General features: G+C 50.7%; 1 protein-coding gene across 1 annotated transcript in view; it reads left to right on the top strand.

Annotated features, from left to right (window-relative positions):
• The window catches only part of ccl19b (chemokine (C-C motif) ligand 19b), a 10163-nt gene extending 5797 nt beyond the window's left edge, over window positions 1-4366 (top strand). Inside the window, exons 3-4 of the mRNA XM_072515640.1 lie at window positions 1248-1343; window positions 2827-4366. Of these exons, the coding sequence (XP_072371741.1) occupies window positions 1248-1343; window positions 2827-2833 (103 nt within the window). The 3' untranslated portion in view covers window positions 2834-4366. The remainder of the gene's footprint in view (window positions 1-1247; window positions 1344-2826) is intronic.
• The last annotated feature ends 12949 nt before the right edge of the window (window positions 4367-17315 follow it).

Below are 17315 nucleotides of genomic sequence, written 5' to 3'. Positions count from 1 at the left end.
CCTCCTCGTCGTTACCCCCACTTCTCCCCCCACTAGAAGCCACTCCGACCTGTTGCCCGCCACAGAAACTAACGGCAAACCCATCGGTGGGAAGTGTTCTTCAGGCTCAGGAGCAGCAGAAGAATCAGTGCCCACATTCCAATCCCCACCTCCCATCACCCACAGTGCCCCGCTGGGACCACACTTTTGGCATGAACGCCAGGTGAAGAGGTGGCGTCCGGCAGTGAAAATCCTGCCCAGCTTTTGCTCATCCCCATCTCTCCACCTGATTTTGGTACTGAGGTCGATTGTGATCCTCTCCCCCACCAACTCCCCCCACCCCCCCCCAACCCCTCCCCCCCCCCCAATCAAAACCACAGCCTGCGTTATGAAATGGGCATCACTGGATGTGAGGTGGAAATTTCTCGCATCCTCTGCAGACAGCCACACACTGGATGTTGAGGCCAGTCGATGCTGCCATGCGGGCTCTCACTGGCTGATTTCTAGGGCGAGATTCTCCGACCCCCCCCCCCCCCCCCCGCCCCCGGCCAGGTCGGAGAATCGCCGGGGGCTGGCCTGAATCCCGCCCCCGCCGGTTGCCGAATTCTCCGGCACCGGATATTCGGCGGAGGTGGGAATCGCGCCGCGCCGGTTGGCGGGCCCCCCCTCCCCCCGGCGATTCTCCGGCCCACATGGGCCGAAGTCCCGCTGCTGGAATGCCTGTCCCGCCGGCGTGGATTAAACCACCTCTCTTACCGGCGGGACAAGGCGGCGCGGGTGAGCTCCGGGGTCCTGGGGGGGGGGCGCGGGCCGATCTGGCCCCGGGGAGGGGGCCCCACGGTGGCCTGGCCCGCGATCGGAGCCCACCGATCCGCGGGCGGGCCTGTGCCGTGGGGGCACTCTTTTCCTTCTGCCTTCGCCATGGTCTCCACTATGGCGGAGGCGGAAGAGACCCCCTCCACTGCGCATGCGCGGGGATGCCGTGAGCGGCCGCTGACGCTCCCGTGCATGCGCCGCCCGGCAATGTCATTTCCGCGCCAGCTGGCGGGGCACCAAAGGCCTTTCCCGCCAGCTGGCGGGACGGAAATCAGTCCGGCGCGGGCCTAGCCCCTCAAGGTGAGGGCTCGGCCCCTCGATGCGGAGAATTCCGCACCTTTGGGGCGGCGCGATGCCGGACTGATTCGCGCCGTTTTTGGCGCCGGTCGGCGGACATCGCGCCGATTGTGGAGAATTTCGCCCCTAATCTTACATTGAACCTTGTTTTACAGATTCACGACGGTGAAGAACAGGAAGCTGTGTGCTCCACTGAAGGCCAGATGGGTGAAGAGATTATTGAGAAGATGTCCCATGCTCAAGCAGCTGCAGTAAGCGCAACTTACATTGTTTTCAGCCTCTAATCACACCAATGGGGATATTCAGATATATCAGATTCCTGTTCAAGAGGCATAAATGGGTTTTCCATTTTGGCTCAAAGATTAACAAGTGATTGCACACAAACCTTTTACTCTGTATCTAACCCTGTGCTGTACCTGTCCTGGGAGTGTTTGATCGGGACAGTGTAGAGGGAGGTTTACTCTGTATCTAACCCTGTGCTGTACCTGTCCTGGGAGTAATTGATGGGGACAGTGTAGAGGGAGCTTTACTCTGTATCTAACCCGTGCTGTGCCTGTCCTGGGAGTGTTTGATGGGGACAGTGTAGAGGGAGCTTTACTCTGTATCTACCCCCATGCAGTACCTGTCCTTGGAGTGTTTGAAGGGGACAATGCAGAGGGAGATTTACTCTGTATCTACCTCCGTGCTGTTCCTGACCTGGGAGTGTTTGATTGGGACAATGTAGAGGGAGCTTTACTCTGTATCTAACTCCGTGCTGTACCTGTCCTGGGAGTGTTTGATGGGGACAGTATAGAGGGAGCTTTACTCTGTATCTAACCCCATGCTGTACCTGTCCTGGGAGTGTTTGATGGGGACAGTGTAGAGGGAGCTTTACTTTGTATCTAACCTCGTGTTGTACCTGTCCTGGGAGTGTTTGATGGGGACAGTGTAGAGAGGGCTTTACTTTGTATCTAACCTCGTGTTGTACCTGTCCTGGGAGTGTTTGATGGGGACAGTGTAGAGGGAGCTTTATTCTGTATCTAACACCGTGCTGTACCTGTCCTGGGAGTGTTTGATGGGGACAGTGTAGAGGGAGCTTTACTCTGTATCTAACCCCGTGCTGTACCTGTCCTGGGAGTGTTTGATGGGGACAGTGTAGAGGGAGCTTTACTCTGTATCTGCCCCCATGCAGTACCTGTCCTTGGAGTGTTTGAAGGGGACAATGCAGAGGGAGATTTACTCTGTATCTACCTCCGTGCTGTTCCTGACCTGGGAGTGTTTGATTGGGACAATGTAGAGGGAGCTTTACTCTGTATCTAACTCCGTGCTGTACCTGTCCTGGGAGTGTTTGATGGGGACAGTATAGAGGGAGCTTTACTCTGTATCTAACCCCATGCTGTACCTGTCCTGGGAGTGTTTGATGGGGACAGTGTAGAGGGAGCTTTACTTTGTATCTAACCTCGTGTTGTACCTGTCCTGGGAGTGTTTGATGGGGACAGTGTAGAGAGAGCTTTACTTTGTATCTAACCTCGTGTTGTACCTGTCCTGGGAGTGTTTGATGGGGACAGTGTAGAGAGAGCTTTACTTTGTATCTAACCTCGTGTTGTACCTGTCCTGGGAGTGTTTGATGTGGACAGTGTAGAGGGAGCTTTACTCTGTATCTAACCCCGTGCTGTACCTTCCTGTGTGATGTTTAGATGAAGTCGAAGGAAAATATTCTTGTTTCTAAGCCTCTCTCTTTACATCTTTCTCCAGAGATTAATAATCTCATCCAAGGACGATCAAGGAAGAAGTGAGAGACTGTGGAAGTATCACAACTCCCCCCCTGGATCGTGTGTAGTCCGCAGCACCTATCAGCTGAACTTCCTTTATTTTACAGCAAACTCTATCAGACGATCCCTAACTAATGTGAACCTGTTTCTGGGTGATAAATGTAGCCTCAATTTGCTTGTAACTGTAAATCCAGCCCCATTGTCGGAAGATGTGCACCCCTTCATCATTATTGCATTCTGCATTACTGCTTTGCAACCCCGAGAGGTCACAAAGGGTGACGGACGTGTAGGGTGGGAGATATAACCCTGCTGGACTGAAATTATGGTCAAGCTGCAATGTAGAAGTAGGCTCTTTACTCTTGTTGTTCCTGTGATAACATCTTGTTCATTTTTGCAATTTCCATTTGTGACCTTGGTCGGCGGGTCAAAAGCTATTCAGTTGGGGTGAAGTGGCCCCCAGTTTAGGTGCTGGAGACGGCGCCATTGAATACTTTAAAGGTGGATGTAGACAGGCTGTACTTCGGCAAGGGAATGAAACGTTACCGGGGGTCGATGGAAATGTAGAACTTGGAATACCAACAGATCAGTCATGATCTTACCGGATAGTGGAGCAGGCTTGAGGGGCAGACTGGCCACTGTCACTGCTATTCCACTCGTTTGTGTGTGGGACTGTCTCACTGAATTGGTGAAGTTCCTTCCAAAAGGAATTGAATTAGTCTCCGGTTGAGAATGGAATAGGGTTTATGGGGACATTGGGATGGCCCACCAGGTGCAATGGTGGCTGTTTAGCACAGGGCTAAATCGCTGGCTTTGAAAGCAGACCAAGGCAGGCCAGCAGCACGGTTCTATTCCCGTACCAGCCTCCCCGAACAGGCGCCGGAATGTGGCGACTAGGGGCTTTTCACAGTAACTTCATTTGAAGCCTACTTGTGACAATAAGCGATTTTCATTTCATTTCATTTCCTTTCTATGGGGAGGGGATTCTCGACTGAGGTTTGAGCAGACCCTGCTGGTAGCTCCTTGGCAGTCAGCAAGGAGTTGCCGAGGCGAGGCGAGCGAGGCAGTATCTGCAGTCGGGTAGAGTTCAGGGCTGGGTCTGTAGCTCAGTTGGGCGAGGGTGGAACTGGAGGGTCCATGTCCCAGTTCAGCTGTTTGGGGTTTGTCACAATGGGCAGCTTGGACTGTTTATTGAGCAACAGCACCAGCTCCTTCCCAGGGCAACAGGGACTGGATAACAAACAGAGCCTTGTCGGCAATATCAACAGTCTCGGAGTTAAGTTCAAAAGAGTGAGAGACAATGGTCGCGTGGATGGTAAATTGCTTGAGAGTGTGGTGGCCACCATAGCTCAATGGAATCTTTGTGGAATCATAGAATTTACAGTTCAGAAGGAGGCCATTCAGCCCATATACAAACCTTTTCATTTATTAAGATGCAATATTTATTAAGTGATGTACATCGTCCCACTCAACTATCTGTAAACATTGTGCTGATTGAATAAAACCTCTGATTTCTCAATGTCCAATGGCAGCAATTTAATCTCTTTTTTTTACATGTTAAGGCAGCCTTGTTGAGAGCTGTTTCTGATTGAGAAGCCCATCAGCCCGTAAGATGTGGGAACAGGTGTAGGCTGCCCGGCCTACAGGGTGAAGGTCCCGGGGGTGAAGAGATCAGAGAGCGATTAGAGAAAGAAAGCCTTACTCTTACACGGCGGCGTTACCACATCCCTCAGACCCGAGCTCCAGGTGTGCAGCGTGAGTCCGAAGACTCCCTCCGAACACCTGAGCTCTAAATGCAGGCTGAAGTTCCCAGTGAGGCGCTGAGCGAGTGCCGCACCTTTCAGAGGTGCTGTCAGACCTGAAACCAAGGCCCCATTTATCCTCTCAAATACACATTAATGGTTCAATACCTCCACTGGGAGAAGAACAGGGGACTTCTCCCCAGTGCCCTGGTCAGTGTTTATCCCTCAATCTAAAGCAGATATCAGGGCATTGCCACAGTGCTGTTTGTGGGAGCTTGCTGTGTATAATTTGACCGACAGAATTCCTCCATTACAATCATGACTATGCTTCAAAAACTATCATCGTTTGTGGTAAGGTATAAGTAAGTGTAAGGCCTCCCCTTTTACAGCGCTTCGCATCTCATCAATTCCCCGGGACTGCTGCATCACTGTTATATTGGCCGGTGCGGCACAGCCAATTCCCACAGGGTGCAATGAGAACGTCAGGGTTGGTTAGGCTTTTAGGGGCTATGGATTGCCCGTGGGAGGGACGACAGACACCTACATTTAGAGGTGGCAGGAAGGTGAGGTAGTGGTATTGTCGATGGATTAGTAATCCAGGAGATGCAGGGTAATGCTTTGTGGACCAGGGTTCAATTCCCACCACGGCAGATGGTGAAATTTGAACTCAGCAAAAATCTGTAATTAACGATGGCCATGAAGCCATTGGCGATTGTCGTAAAAAACCCTCATTCATGATGGAAAGAAATCTGCCGTCCGAACCTGGCCTGGCTTACATTTAACAGCAATCCGGTTGACTCTTAAAAACACCTATGAATGTCCTTGCAAACCACTCAGACCAAGGGCAATTATAGAAGGGAAATAAATGGCCAATGAACGAAAAAAAGAAACTGCTGGTCTGAGTAGCGATGAACCATGGTTTCAATGTGGCCACAGGGCTCAAGGCTGAGGGAGATTGTGGATGAGGGATTCCAGCTTGTTGAGGAGGTTTTAGCTGCTGGGTTTAAGGTGCTCGGGTTATTTTGTTAACTTTACATCCGCTGTTGGCTTGGTCAATATGGATCTCTGTTGGAAAAGCTAGTACACTGGGAAAGGACAAGGGGACCTTGTATTCTCACCCAATGTCAGCTACGGGGCACCTTACACCTCAACGGGGAAATCCCAAACAATTTCCAGGCACTGCTCCCACATCAGCAAATGGGGCCGTCAATGTTTACACAGGAAGACTCCACACACAGCAAGGAGGCTGAGGACTAACCAATCACCCACCGATTTGACTCAAGCTCGTGAATAGTTTTCTTTTCTTTTATTTGCACTATTTCATAGAATCGTAGGATTTACAGTGCAGAAGGAGGCCGTTCGGCCCATTGAGTCTGCACCGGCCCTTGGAAAGGGCACCCTAATTAAGCCCACACCTCCACTCTATCTCCGTAACCCAGTAACACTACCTAACCTTTTTTGGACACTCAGGGCAATTTAACAAGACCAATCCACGTATCAGCACTTCTGTCAGGATTTGTGGGAGGAAACTGGAGCACCTGGAGGAAACCCACGCAGCCAGGGGGAGAACGTGCAGACTCCGCACAGACAGTGACTCGAACCTGGGGTCCCTGGAGCTGTGAAGCAGCAGTGCTCCCCGTGTCTGCGTGGGTTTCCTCCGGGTGCTCCGGTTTCCTCCCACAGGCCAAAGATGTGCGGGTTAGGTGAATTGGCCAATGATAAATTGCCCTTAATGTCCAAATTGCCCTTGGTGTTGGGTGGAGGTGTTGAGTTTGGGTAGGGTGCTCTTTCCAAGAGCCGGTGCAGACTCAAAGGGCCGAATGGCCTCCTTCTGCACTGTAAATTCAATGATAATCTATGATTAATGTAGGACAAAGGTTCGGCACAACATCGTGGGCCGAAGGGCCTGTTCTGTGCTGTATTTCCTATGTTCTATGTTCTATGCTGACCACTGTGCTACCTGGGCTGAAATCTGTCCCTCAACGAACATCATTGAAGAAGACATTCTCTGAACATGGCCTCACAGCTGTCCATGGGAGCTTGCTGTGCACTGATTGGCAACTGTGTTTCCCACATTACCACAGTGGCTACACTTCAAAAGGATTTGATTGGCTGTAAAGTGCTCTGGAGCACCTGAGGTTGTGGTAGGCACTATGGAAATGCAAGTTCTCCCTTCGCAGCTTTGGAGAAACAGGATCATAAATTTCAAAGGATTGAAACTATCGGAGAGAGATAAGGAGTGTTGTAATGAAAAGGGAGATATTGTAAGAGGTGAGGGAGTTGCTTTTTGCTATCATATCAGGAGATAAATTAAGAGCCTATTGCCCTTGGTGGCAAGAATTATCTCGTGAGATAATGGACTTCAGTGTAAGCTGCAATAACCCAGCACCCAGTAATGGCAGCACGAGAGAGTGCACAAGGGTTTACTTGTCTCCCAAATTGCCTGCCCTCTTCGTGTTCCTTTGCTGACGGCTTGGCTGAGCATTCATACCTGGATAGTGAGACGACAGTCACATCTGAAACTCACAGGCAGCGCTGGGGGAAAACCCGTGTCAGAGGCCACGGTAACACTGAAAACACCCCTCTCCCCGTTCAAGAGGATCCTAAAGAAACTCTGGACAAAACAAGGAATGGTTGGACCTTGTTATCGCAGAGCTCTTGGTGCACAGAATGACAGCCCTTATTAAACCTGGCACTTCAAACCCAGTTTGATTGTGAGCAGGGCGCTGAGGTATTCTGGTGTCACAAAGCATTGCATAAATACAAGGCCCATTAATGTTTGGTGGATCAATTATCTTCACAATCTGCTGGGGTGGGCTATTAATGCAAACACGGGATACCCAGGGCATTTTCCTTGTTGCAACCTTCCAAGAAAATGGCATTTCTCCATTTCTTCATTCCACTCTGTCCCCGTCAAACACTCCTCGGGCAGCTACAGAAATATACAAACATAGAAAATAGGTGCAGGAATAGGCCATTCGGCCCTTCGAGGCTGCAACCACCATTCAATATGATCATGCAAATTCAGTATCCCACTCCCGCTTCCTCTCAATAACCCTTGATCCCTTCAGCCGCAAGGGCCACGTCCAGTTCCCTCTGGAATATATCCAACGAACCGGCCCCAACAGCTTTCTGTGGGCGAGAATTCCACAAGCTCACAACTCTCTGAGAGAAGAAGTTCTTCCTCACCTCAGTCCTGAATGGCTTACCCCTTATTCTAAGTAAGATGTCTTACAACACCAGGTTAAAGTCCAACAGGTTTGTTTCAAATCACTAGCTTTCGGAGCACAGCTCCTTCCTCAGGTGAATGAAAAGGCAGGTTCCGGAAACATATATATGGACAAAAGCAAAGATGCTGTGCTCCGAAAGCTAGTGTAGAGGGAGCTTTACTCTGTATCTAACCCCGTGTGTACCTGTCCTGGGAGTGTTAGATGGGGACAGTATAGAGGCAGCTTTACTCAGACTGTCTGTAAGTTATATCTTTCTGTATTTGGCCTTCAGCTTCCTGGAATTTCCTCTGTAAACCTCTTCGCTGACCATCCACCCTTGCTCCTCAGAGACACACCTTAAAGCTGACCTCTTTGACCAGCCTTTTTGACCAGTGTCTGGTTTTGTCCTCAAACGCTCCCGTGAAGTACCTCAGGGTGTTTTCCTGTTGTAAAGGTGGTCGACATTCAATTTGGTGTTATTGTTGAAACTTCGATGCTAAACCACCTAATTGTGTTTTCCAAAGCTTCGCCAGGAACATGCTAAATATCGTTTACTTTATCAAGTTCCCTGATAATTGCCTGCGGTTGCAGGTTGTACAATGGAGCTAATTGTTTAATGTGAAGGCGTGGCAGTCCGGTAACACAGCTGACTTGTCAAATTCCACTTTCCCTGCAGCACTCCCCATTCGATCAAAAAGGTATTAATCCTTCGCCCACCCTTTACCCATAGAATCAGGGAATCATAGAATTTACAGTTTATTCATTACATTTTTATTTCATTTGCAGTGCAGAAGGAGGCCATTCAGCCCATTGAGTCTGCACCGGCCCTTACAAAGGGCACCCTACTGAAGCCCACGTATCTACCCTATTCTCGTAAACCAGTAACACCACTTAACATTTTTTGGACACTGAGGGGCAATTTAGCATGGCCAATCCACCTAACCTGCATAGCTTTGGACTGTGGGAGGAAACCGGAGCACCCGGAGGAAACCCACGCACACACGGGGAGAACGTGCAGACTCCACACAGACTGTGACCCAGCCGGGAATCGAACCTGAGAACCTGGAGCTGTGAAGCAACTGTGCTAACCACTATGCTATCGTGCCGCCCGTGCATCTCCCTGATTGGACGTTCATCGGCGAATGACCTTCCGTCAGCGCCTGGGTCTCAGCAAAACTTCACCCTCACCTTGAACAGATGACAGGCCACAAAAACTAAACTTAGTGAGCTGCAGTTGCCATTTCCCCGTTTGGATGTTTGAATGATCAGATAATTGACGTCATTTTTCAAAAGAGAGAATGCACAGGCCAGCCAAACTCCCCCAGGGTCAGACAGCGTGCCAGGAAACACTAAGACAACTTTTATTCACTTCAATCAAAATCTCCAAACATTTCCTCAACTTTCTCCAATTTTCAGTCTGTCACATCTGGCAGTTTACAAGGTGAAAGAGGGCATCATCAATACTGAGACAACAAATAGAGAGCTTCATCATTATCTAACGCCATGCTGCACCTGTCCTGGGAGTGTTTGATGGGGACAGTGTAGGGGGAGCTTTACTCTGTATCTAACCCCATGCTGTACCTGTCCTGGGAGTGTTTGATGGGGACAGTGCAGAGGGAGCTTTAGAACATAGAACATAGAACATTACAGTGCAGTACAGGCCCTTCGGCCCTCGCTGTTGCACCGACCTGTGAAACCACTCTAAAGCCCACCTACTCTATTCCCTTATTGTCCATATGTCTATCCAATGACCATTTGAATGTCCTTAGTGTTGGCGAGTCCACTACTGTTGCAGGCAGGGCATTCCACGCCCTTACTACTCTCTGAGTAAAGAGCCTACCTCTGGCATCTGTCCTATATCTATCTCCCCTCAATTTAAAGGTATGTCCACTTGTGCTAGACATCACCATCCGAGGAAAAAGGCTCTCACTGTCCACCCTATCCAATCCTCTGATCATCTTGTATGCCTCAATTAAGTCACCTCTTAACCTTCTTCTCTCTAATGAAAACAGCCTCAAGTCCCTCAGCCTTTCCTCATAAGATCTTCCCTCCATACCAGGCAACATTCTGGTAAATCTCCTCTGCGCCCTTTCCAATGCTTCCACATCCTTCCTATAATGCGGCGACCAGAATTGCACGCAATACTCCAAATGTGGCCGCACCAGAGTTTTGTACAGCTGCAACATGACCTCATGGCTCCTAAACTCAATCCCTCTACCAATAAAAGCTAACACACCGTACGCCTTCTTAACAACCCTCTCAACCTGTGTGGCAACTTTCAGGGATCTATGTACATGGACACCGAGATCTCTCTGCTCATCCACACTGCCAAGAATCTTACCATTAGCCCAGTACTCTGTCTTCCTGTTATTCCTTCCAAAATGAATCACCTTACACCATTCTGCATTAAACTCCATTTGCCACCTCTCAGCCCAGCGCTGCAGCTTAACTATGTCCCTATGTAACTTGTAACATGCGTCCGCACTGTCCACAACTCCACCGACTTTAGTGTCATCTGCAAATTTACTCACCCATCCTTCTACGCCCTCCTCCAGATCATTTATAAAAATGACAAACAGCAGTGGCCCCAAAACAGATCCTTGTGGTACACCACTAGTAACTGGACTCCAGTCTGAACATTTCCCATCAACCACCACCCTTTGTCTTCTTCCAGCTAGCCAATTTCTGATCCAAACTGCTAAATCACCCTGAATCCCATGCCTCCGTATTTTCTGCAGTAGCCTACCGTGGGGAACCTTATCAAATGTTTTACTGAAATCCATATACACCACATCAGCTGCTTTACCCTCATCCACCTGTTTGGTCACCTTCTCAAAGAACTCTATAAGGTTTGTGAGGCACGACCTATCCTTCACAAAACCGTGTTGACTATCTCTAATCAAATTATTCCTTTCCAGATGATTATACATCCTATCTCTTATAAACCTTTCCAAGATTTTTACAACAACAGAAGTAAGGCTCACTGGTCTATAGTTACCGGGGTTATCTCTACTCCCCTTCTTGAACAAGGGGACAACATTTGCTATCCTCCAGTCTTCTGACACTATTCCTGTAGACAAAGATGACTTAAAGATCAAGGCCAAAGGCTCAGCAATCTCCTCCCTAGCTTCCCAGAGAATCCTCGGATAAATCCCATCCGGCCCAGGTGACTTATCTATTTTCACACTTTCCAGAATTGCTAACACCTCCTCCTTATGAACCTCAAGCCCTTCTAGTCTAGTAGCCTGAATCTCAGTATTCTCCGCGACAACATTGTCTTTTTCCTGTGTGAATACTGACAAAAAATATTCATTTAGCACCTCTCCTATCTCCTCGGACTCCAAGCACAACTTCCCACTACTGTCCTTGACTGGCCCTACTCTTACCCTAGTCATTCTTTTATTCCTGACATATCTATAGAAAGCTTTAGGGTTATCCTTGATCCTACCTGCCAAAGACTTCTCCTGTCCCCTCCTGGCTCTTCTTAGCTCTCTCTTTAGGTCCTTCCTAGCTAACATGTAACTCTCGAGCGCCCTAACTGAACCTTCATGTCTCATCTTTATATAAGTCTCCTTCTTCCTCTTGACAAGTGTTTCGACTGCTTTAGTAAACCACGGTTCCCTCACTCGACCACTTCCTCCCTGCCTGACAGGTACATACTTATCAAGGACATGCAGTAGCTGTTCCTTGAACAAGCTCCACATTTCCATTGTGCCCTCCCCTGCAGTTTTCCTCTCCATCCGATGTATCCTAAGTCTTGCCTCATCGCATCATAATTGCCTTTCCCCCAGATATAACTCTTGCCCTGCGGTATATACCTATCCCTTTCCATCACTAAAGTAAATGTAATCGAATTGTGGTCACTATCACCAAAGTGCTCACCTACCTCCAAATCTAACACCTGTCCTGGTTCATTACCCAGTACCAAATCCAATATTGCCTCGCCTCTCGTTGGCCTATCTCCATACTGTGTCAGGAAACCCTCCTGCACACTGTTATAACCTGCCTACTTACCATTGGCTGGGGACTAATGACAATCCCACAATCCTGTGGGAGTATGAGCTTCCCCAATGAGGGGGGCGGAGAAACCATTAGTAAACTCCAAGTATAAATAAAGCTGGCCAGTTTAGGAACCAGCAGGAAGGAGTGTGCAGCAAGGGAAGTTGCTGCTGCTGTTATATATATATATATATATATATATATGTTATTGTAAATAAATGTTATTACTATGTATCCTTAAAACTCGTGCTGGATTCTTCGTGGCCCTCACAAAACACACATTGGACAAAAACGGACCCATCTGAAGTACTCGAACTATAGCGTTTCCAGTCAATATTTGGAAAGTTAAAGTCCCCCATAACAACTACCCTGTTGCTTTCGCTCCTATCCAGAATCATCTTTGCAATCCTCTCCTCTACATCTCTGGAACTTTTCGGAGGCCTATAGAAAACCCCGAACAGGGTGACCTCTCCTTTCCTGTTTCTAACCTCAGCCCATACTACCTCAGTAGACAGTTTACTCTGTATCTAACCCCGTGCTGCACCTGTCCTGGGAGTGTTTGATGGGAACAGTGTAGAGGGAGCTTTACTCTGTATCTAACCCCGTGCTGTACCTGTCCTGGGAGTGTTTGATGGGAACAGTGTAGAGGGATCTTTACTCTGTATCTAACCCTGTGCTGTACCTGTCCTGGGAGTGTTTGATGGGAACAGTGTAGAGGGAGCTTTACTCTGTATCTAACCCTGTGCTGTACCTGTCCTGGGAGTGTTTGATGGGGACAGTGTAGAGGGAGATTTACTCGGTATCTAACCCCGTGCTGTACCTGTCCTGGGAGTGTTTGATGGGGACAGTGTAGAGGGAGCTTTACTCTGTATCTAACCCCGTGCTGTACCTGTCCTGGGAGTGTTTGATGGGGACAGTGTAGAGGGAGATTTACTCTGTATCCAACCCCGTGCTGTACCTGTCCTGGGAGTGTTTGATGGGGACAGTGTAGAGGGAGCTTTACTCTGTATCTAACCCCGTGCTGTACCTGTCCTGGGAGTGTTTGATGGGAACAGTGTAGAGGGATCTTTACTCTGTATCTAACCCTGTGCTGTACCTGTCCTGGGAGTGTTTGATGGGAACAGTGTAGAGGGAGCTTTACTCTGTATCTAACCCCGTGCTGTACCTGTCCTGGGAGTGTTTGATGGGGACAGTGTAGAGGGAGATTTACTCGGTATCTAACCCCGTGCTGTACCTGTCCTGGGAGTGTTTGATGGGGACAGTGTAGAGGGAGCTTTACTCTGTATCTAACCCCGTGCTGTACCTGTCCTGGGAGTGTTTGATGGGGACAGTGTAGAGGGAGATTTACTCTGTATCCAACCCCGTGCTGTACCTGTCCTGGGAGTGTTTGATGGGGACAGTGTAGAGGGAGCTTTACTCTGTATCTAACCCCGTGCTGTACTTGTCCTGGGAGTGTTTGATGGGGACAGTGTAGAGGGAGCTTTACTCTGTATCTAACCCCGTGCTGTACCTGTCCTGGGAGTGTTTGATGGGGACAATGTAGAGGGAGATTTACTCTGTATCTAACCCCGTGCTGTACCTGTCCTACACTGTGTGAGTGCTATTTGGCTGGATGAGAGTGCTTTAGAGTTGGGTGCAAAACAAGGATTCAACTGTTGGAATATAAGGCCGCCCAGCATGTCCTCGATCCTGGTCACCATGGCAGCCGCAGCTCACTCCTCTGTCAGCTGCTCGATATTGTGCGGGTCCCTGAGCAGCGGCTCCATGACGACAGCCACCACTCCTAACGGGGGGTGGGGTGGGGAACTGCGGCCGAGGCGACCGTGTTCCAGACTCTGAGCAGGTCCTGGTAAAAGGCGGGCAGCGCCTGCAGAGGTTAACGAAGACCCTGCAGATCTATGAACAGAAGCTGCACGTCATAATTCAGGCCGATCACCTGGTGGAAGAAATGTGTCGCCAGGGCACACCGTCGTGGAGGGGGCTCAACGTAAAGTTTGCAGGGTCTGAAGGCGGAAGGTCCCCACCTGGGTGCAAAGGCACACCAGGGCCTGGCCACCCTCCCTAAGCGGGAGACTCAGTACCTCAGCAGCGACCCAGTGCAGCCTCTTGTCCCAGAAGAACTCGACAAGCATTCTCTGGATCTTTTTGACCAAGTCGGGGGGAGGGGTCAAAGTGACTAGCCGGTCCCACAACATGGCGACAATAACTCGACCCCTGTAAGCACTCGGAGCAGTCCTGTCCAGCGTCGCAAGCGAGCGGCGACCTTGGTCTCCAGCTCCTGCCAGTTAGCCGGCCAGGATTCCTCAGCAGGGCGAAGATGGACTCCCAAATAGAGGAGGCTGGTCCTGCTGCAGGTGAAAGCCCTAAGCTCCTCTGGGAGGGGGTCCGTCTGCCACGGACCGACCAGGAGTCCGGTACACTTGGCCCAGTTGATCCTGGCAGAGGGCAAGGCGGAGTACACAGCCTGGCACTCTTGCATCCTCCGCAGGTCAGCAGGGTCAGTGAGCATGAGGAGCACGTCATCAGCGTAAGTCGGAAGAACCATCCCAATGTCCAGCCCACGCAGAAGCAGTCCCGACAGCCTCCTCCGCAGGAGGCGCAGGAAAGGCTCCACGCAAATAGAATAAAGTTGGCCAGACAAAGGGCAGCCCTGAAGCACTCCTCTCTCAAAGCGAAGGGGCGTCGTCAAGGACACGTTAACCTTAACGAGACACTCTGCGGCAGTGTACAGAAGTTGGATCCGGGCGACGAATGCTTGCAGAGTCTCAAATAAATATCTGTGATCCACCCTGTTGAACGCCTTCTCCTGATCAAAAGACAGGAAGGCGCTCGACTTACCTGTGGTGATATGCATCACAATAAATACACAAGGGGTTAATGTAACTACACTACAACTAAGTAAACACTAGAGGGAGCACCAGAGATGTTATGACATGCAGACATACAGCTAATGAACACATAGAATAGGACACGACCAATGGGCAGTCAAGACACCCAGAGGTGACACTACCACAAGGGAGCATTACACAACCCATATATAAGGACAGGGCACACATGCTCTGTCTCTTTCCACAGGCGACACTTAGAGAGAAGGACAAGGGCAGAAGCATCACACCCACCACGTGGCTTAGAGCAGGCTGGTTAGTTAGACTGAGTTACTACAGCAAGATTAGCAGGAGAGTCGAACTCATCGAGAACTGTGCTAATGGTTCAATAAATCACATTGAACTTACTCCAAAGTCTGGAGTATCTTTTGGTCAAAGCTGCATCGAGTTGCAGCCTGTGTTATCCCAGAGTACAGAACACAACAATAGCAGCCCTCTGGGAATGTTGGACCAGGTCCCGGATCAGATGAATGTTGTCTCGGATTGTGCGGCCCGGGACCTTGTAGGACTGGTCAGGGTGGATCATGTGGTCCAGCACGGTGCCAAGGCGCAAACACTCCCGGCTTGGGTGACTGTCTGTGCGGAGTCTGCACATCCTCCCCGTGTGTGTGTGGGTTTCCTCCGGGTGCTCCGGTTTCCTCCCACAGTCCAAAGATGTGCAGGTTAGGTGGATTGGCCAAGATAAATTGCCCTTAGTGTCCAAAATTGCCCTTAGTGCTGGGTGGGGTTACTGGGTTATGGGGATAGGGTGGAGGTGTGGACTTGGGTAGGGTGTTCTTTCAAAGAGCCAGTGCAGACTCGATGGGCCGAATGGCCTCCTTCTGCACTGTAAATTCTATGATTCTATAATTCTATGACATTGCCTTGGCGAAGATCTTGTAATCTGCGCTGAGGAGGGAGACCGGACGCCAGTTTTTAAGGTGGCGGAGATCCCTCCTCTTTGGCAGCAGCCCAGTGCCACGACTGGGGTATCTCCCCGGTCACGATACTTTCCCCAGGACCCCCACATAGGTGTTCCCCAGGATGCCCCAGGACGCCCTGAAGAACTCCACGGTCAGCCCATCCAGGCCTGGGGTTTGGCCCCTGGACAGGCTGTCGAGGGCGCCGGTCAGCTCCCCCTGGCTTATAGGGGTATCAAGCCTCCCGGCGGCCTCCGGGCCGATCTGCAGCAGCTCCTCCCACAAAACTCTGCAAGCATCCTCGCTGGAGGGACCCGGAGAGAAGAGAGCTCTGTAGAAGCTTCGGATTTGGGCCCGAACCTCCTCCGGATCCGAGACGAGGGACCTGTCGTCGGCCAGCAGCGAAAGGAGCTGCTGACGGACCGTGCGCCTTTTTCCAGCGAGTAGAAGAAGGGGGAGCCGCGGTCCATGTCCGTAAGGATCTGGATCCGCGACCTCACATACGCGCCCCATGTCCCGAAAAGTTGCAGGTCCCGCAGCGCGCCCTTCTTCTCTCTGTACACCAGCCGCAGGGTCTTCATCGGGCTGACCGAGACGTGACTGCAGGTCGAGCACCTCCTTCTCCAACTCCTCGACCCTGGATTTCCGCCTCTTTATCGACCCCCTCACATACTCCTGACAGAAGATACGCACGTGAGTCTTGCCCACGTCCCACCATAGCCTCAAGGAGGGGAAGCCTCCCCGCTTCCTTCTCCAGCTGGTCCAGAAGTGACGAAACGAGCCCAGGAAACGCTCGTCCTCCAGCAGCAGGTTGTTAAAATGGCGGTACGCGGACCGCGACTGAGCGCGAGACAGGGCGAGCCCCGCCCACACAGGACGATGGTCCGAGCACGGCACCTGTTGCACAGAGGCCATCGGGACACAGGGCAGCTACGCCTTTGAAAGAGGCGGTCGATTCTGGACGCTCCGACCCCAGGCCTCACAAAGGTGACAACGCTGGAGTCAGGATGGAGAGTCCGCCAGGCGTCCACCAAGTCACAGAACCCGACCAGGTTCCTTAACTTCACCCCCGCGGGAGAGTTGCACTGGGTACCGAGGCGGTCCTTTGTCCCGAGGGTGCAATTAAACCTCCATGGTCACCTCCATGTCAGCAGTAAAGTGCCACCTTCACCGTCACCATTTTAGCGCTCAGAGGAAGCAGAGGATCGCGTGCCTCTCCACTCCCTCTGGAGTCTGGCGAGGAAAGATTTAAGCCATCGTTGCTCAGTCATGTCTGCATCTCTCGCCTCTTTAACGTAGGCTTTAATGAGCAGCGCCGTGTCTGAGCCCCGGGCGAGGGCTAATAGGAAGGGACATTAAAAAGTTTTTAAAAGTTAAACAAAGAAATTAAAAACTAACTAACTAAAATAGAGAGGGAGGGTCAGGTGATGTGCTGTTCCTGCATGATGTGGGAACTGGTGGACCCCGTTGTGGTTCCCAGTGAACACGTCTGTAGTAAGCGTTGGTTGCTCGAGGAACTCCGGCTCAGAGTTGATGAGCTGGACTCTGAACTTCGGGCACTACCACACATCAGGGAGGGGGAGAGGTACCTGGACATTGTGTTCCAGGAGGCAGTCACACCCCTTAGGCTATCTACTTTGATTTCGGACAGTGGCCTGGGACAGGAGTGTGTGGTTGTGAGTGAGGCCAATAGAGGGATCATAAGTTCAGGCATGGAGGAGCCTCAGCTCTTGACCTTGTC

This window comes from Scyliorhinus torazame, chromosome 9 (assembly GCF_047496885.1).
Source record: "Scyliorhinus torazame isolate Kashiwa2021f chromosome 9, sScyTor2.1, whole genome shotgun sequence".
In the NCBI taxonomy this organism is placed as follows: Eukaryota; Metazoa; Chordata; class Chondrichthyes; order Carcharhiniformes; family Scyliorhinidae; genus Scyliorhinus; species Scyliorhinus torazame.
The sequence above is the reverse complement of the archived record's forward strand: the minus strand, read 5'-3'. Positions and strand labels throughout refer to the sequence as shown.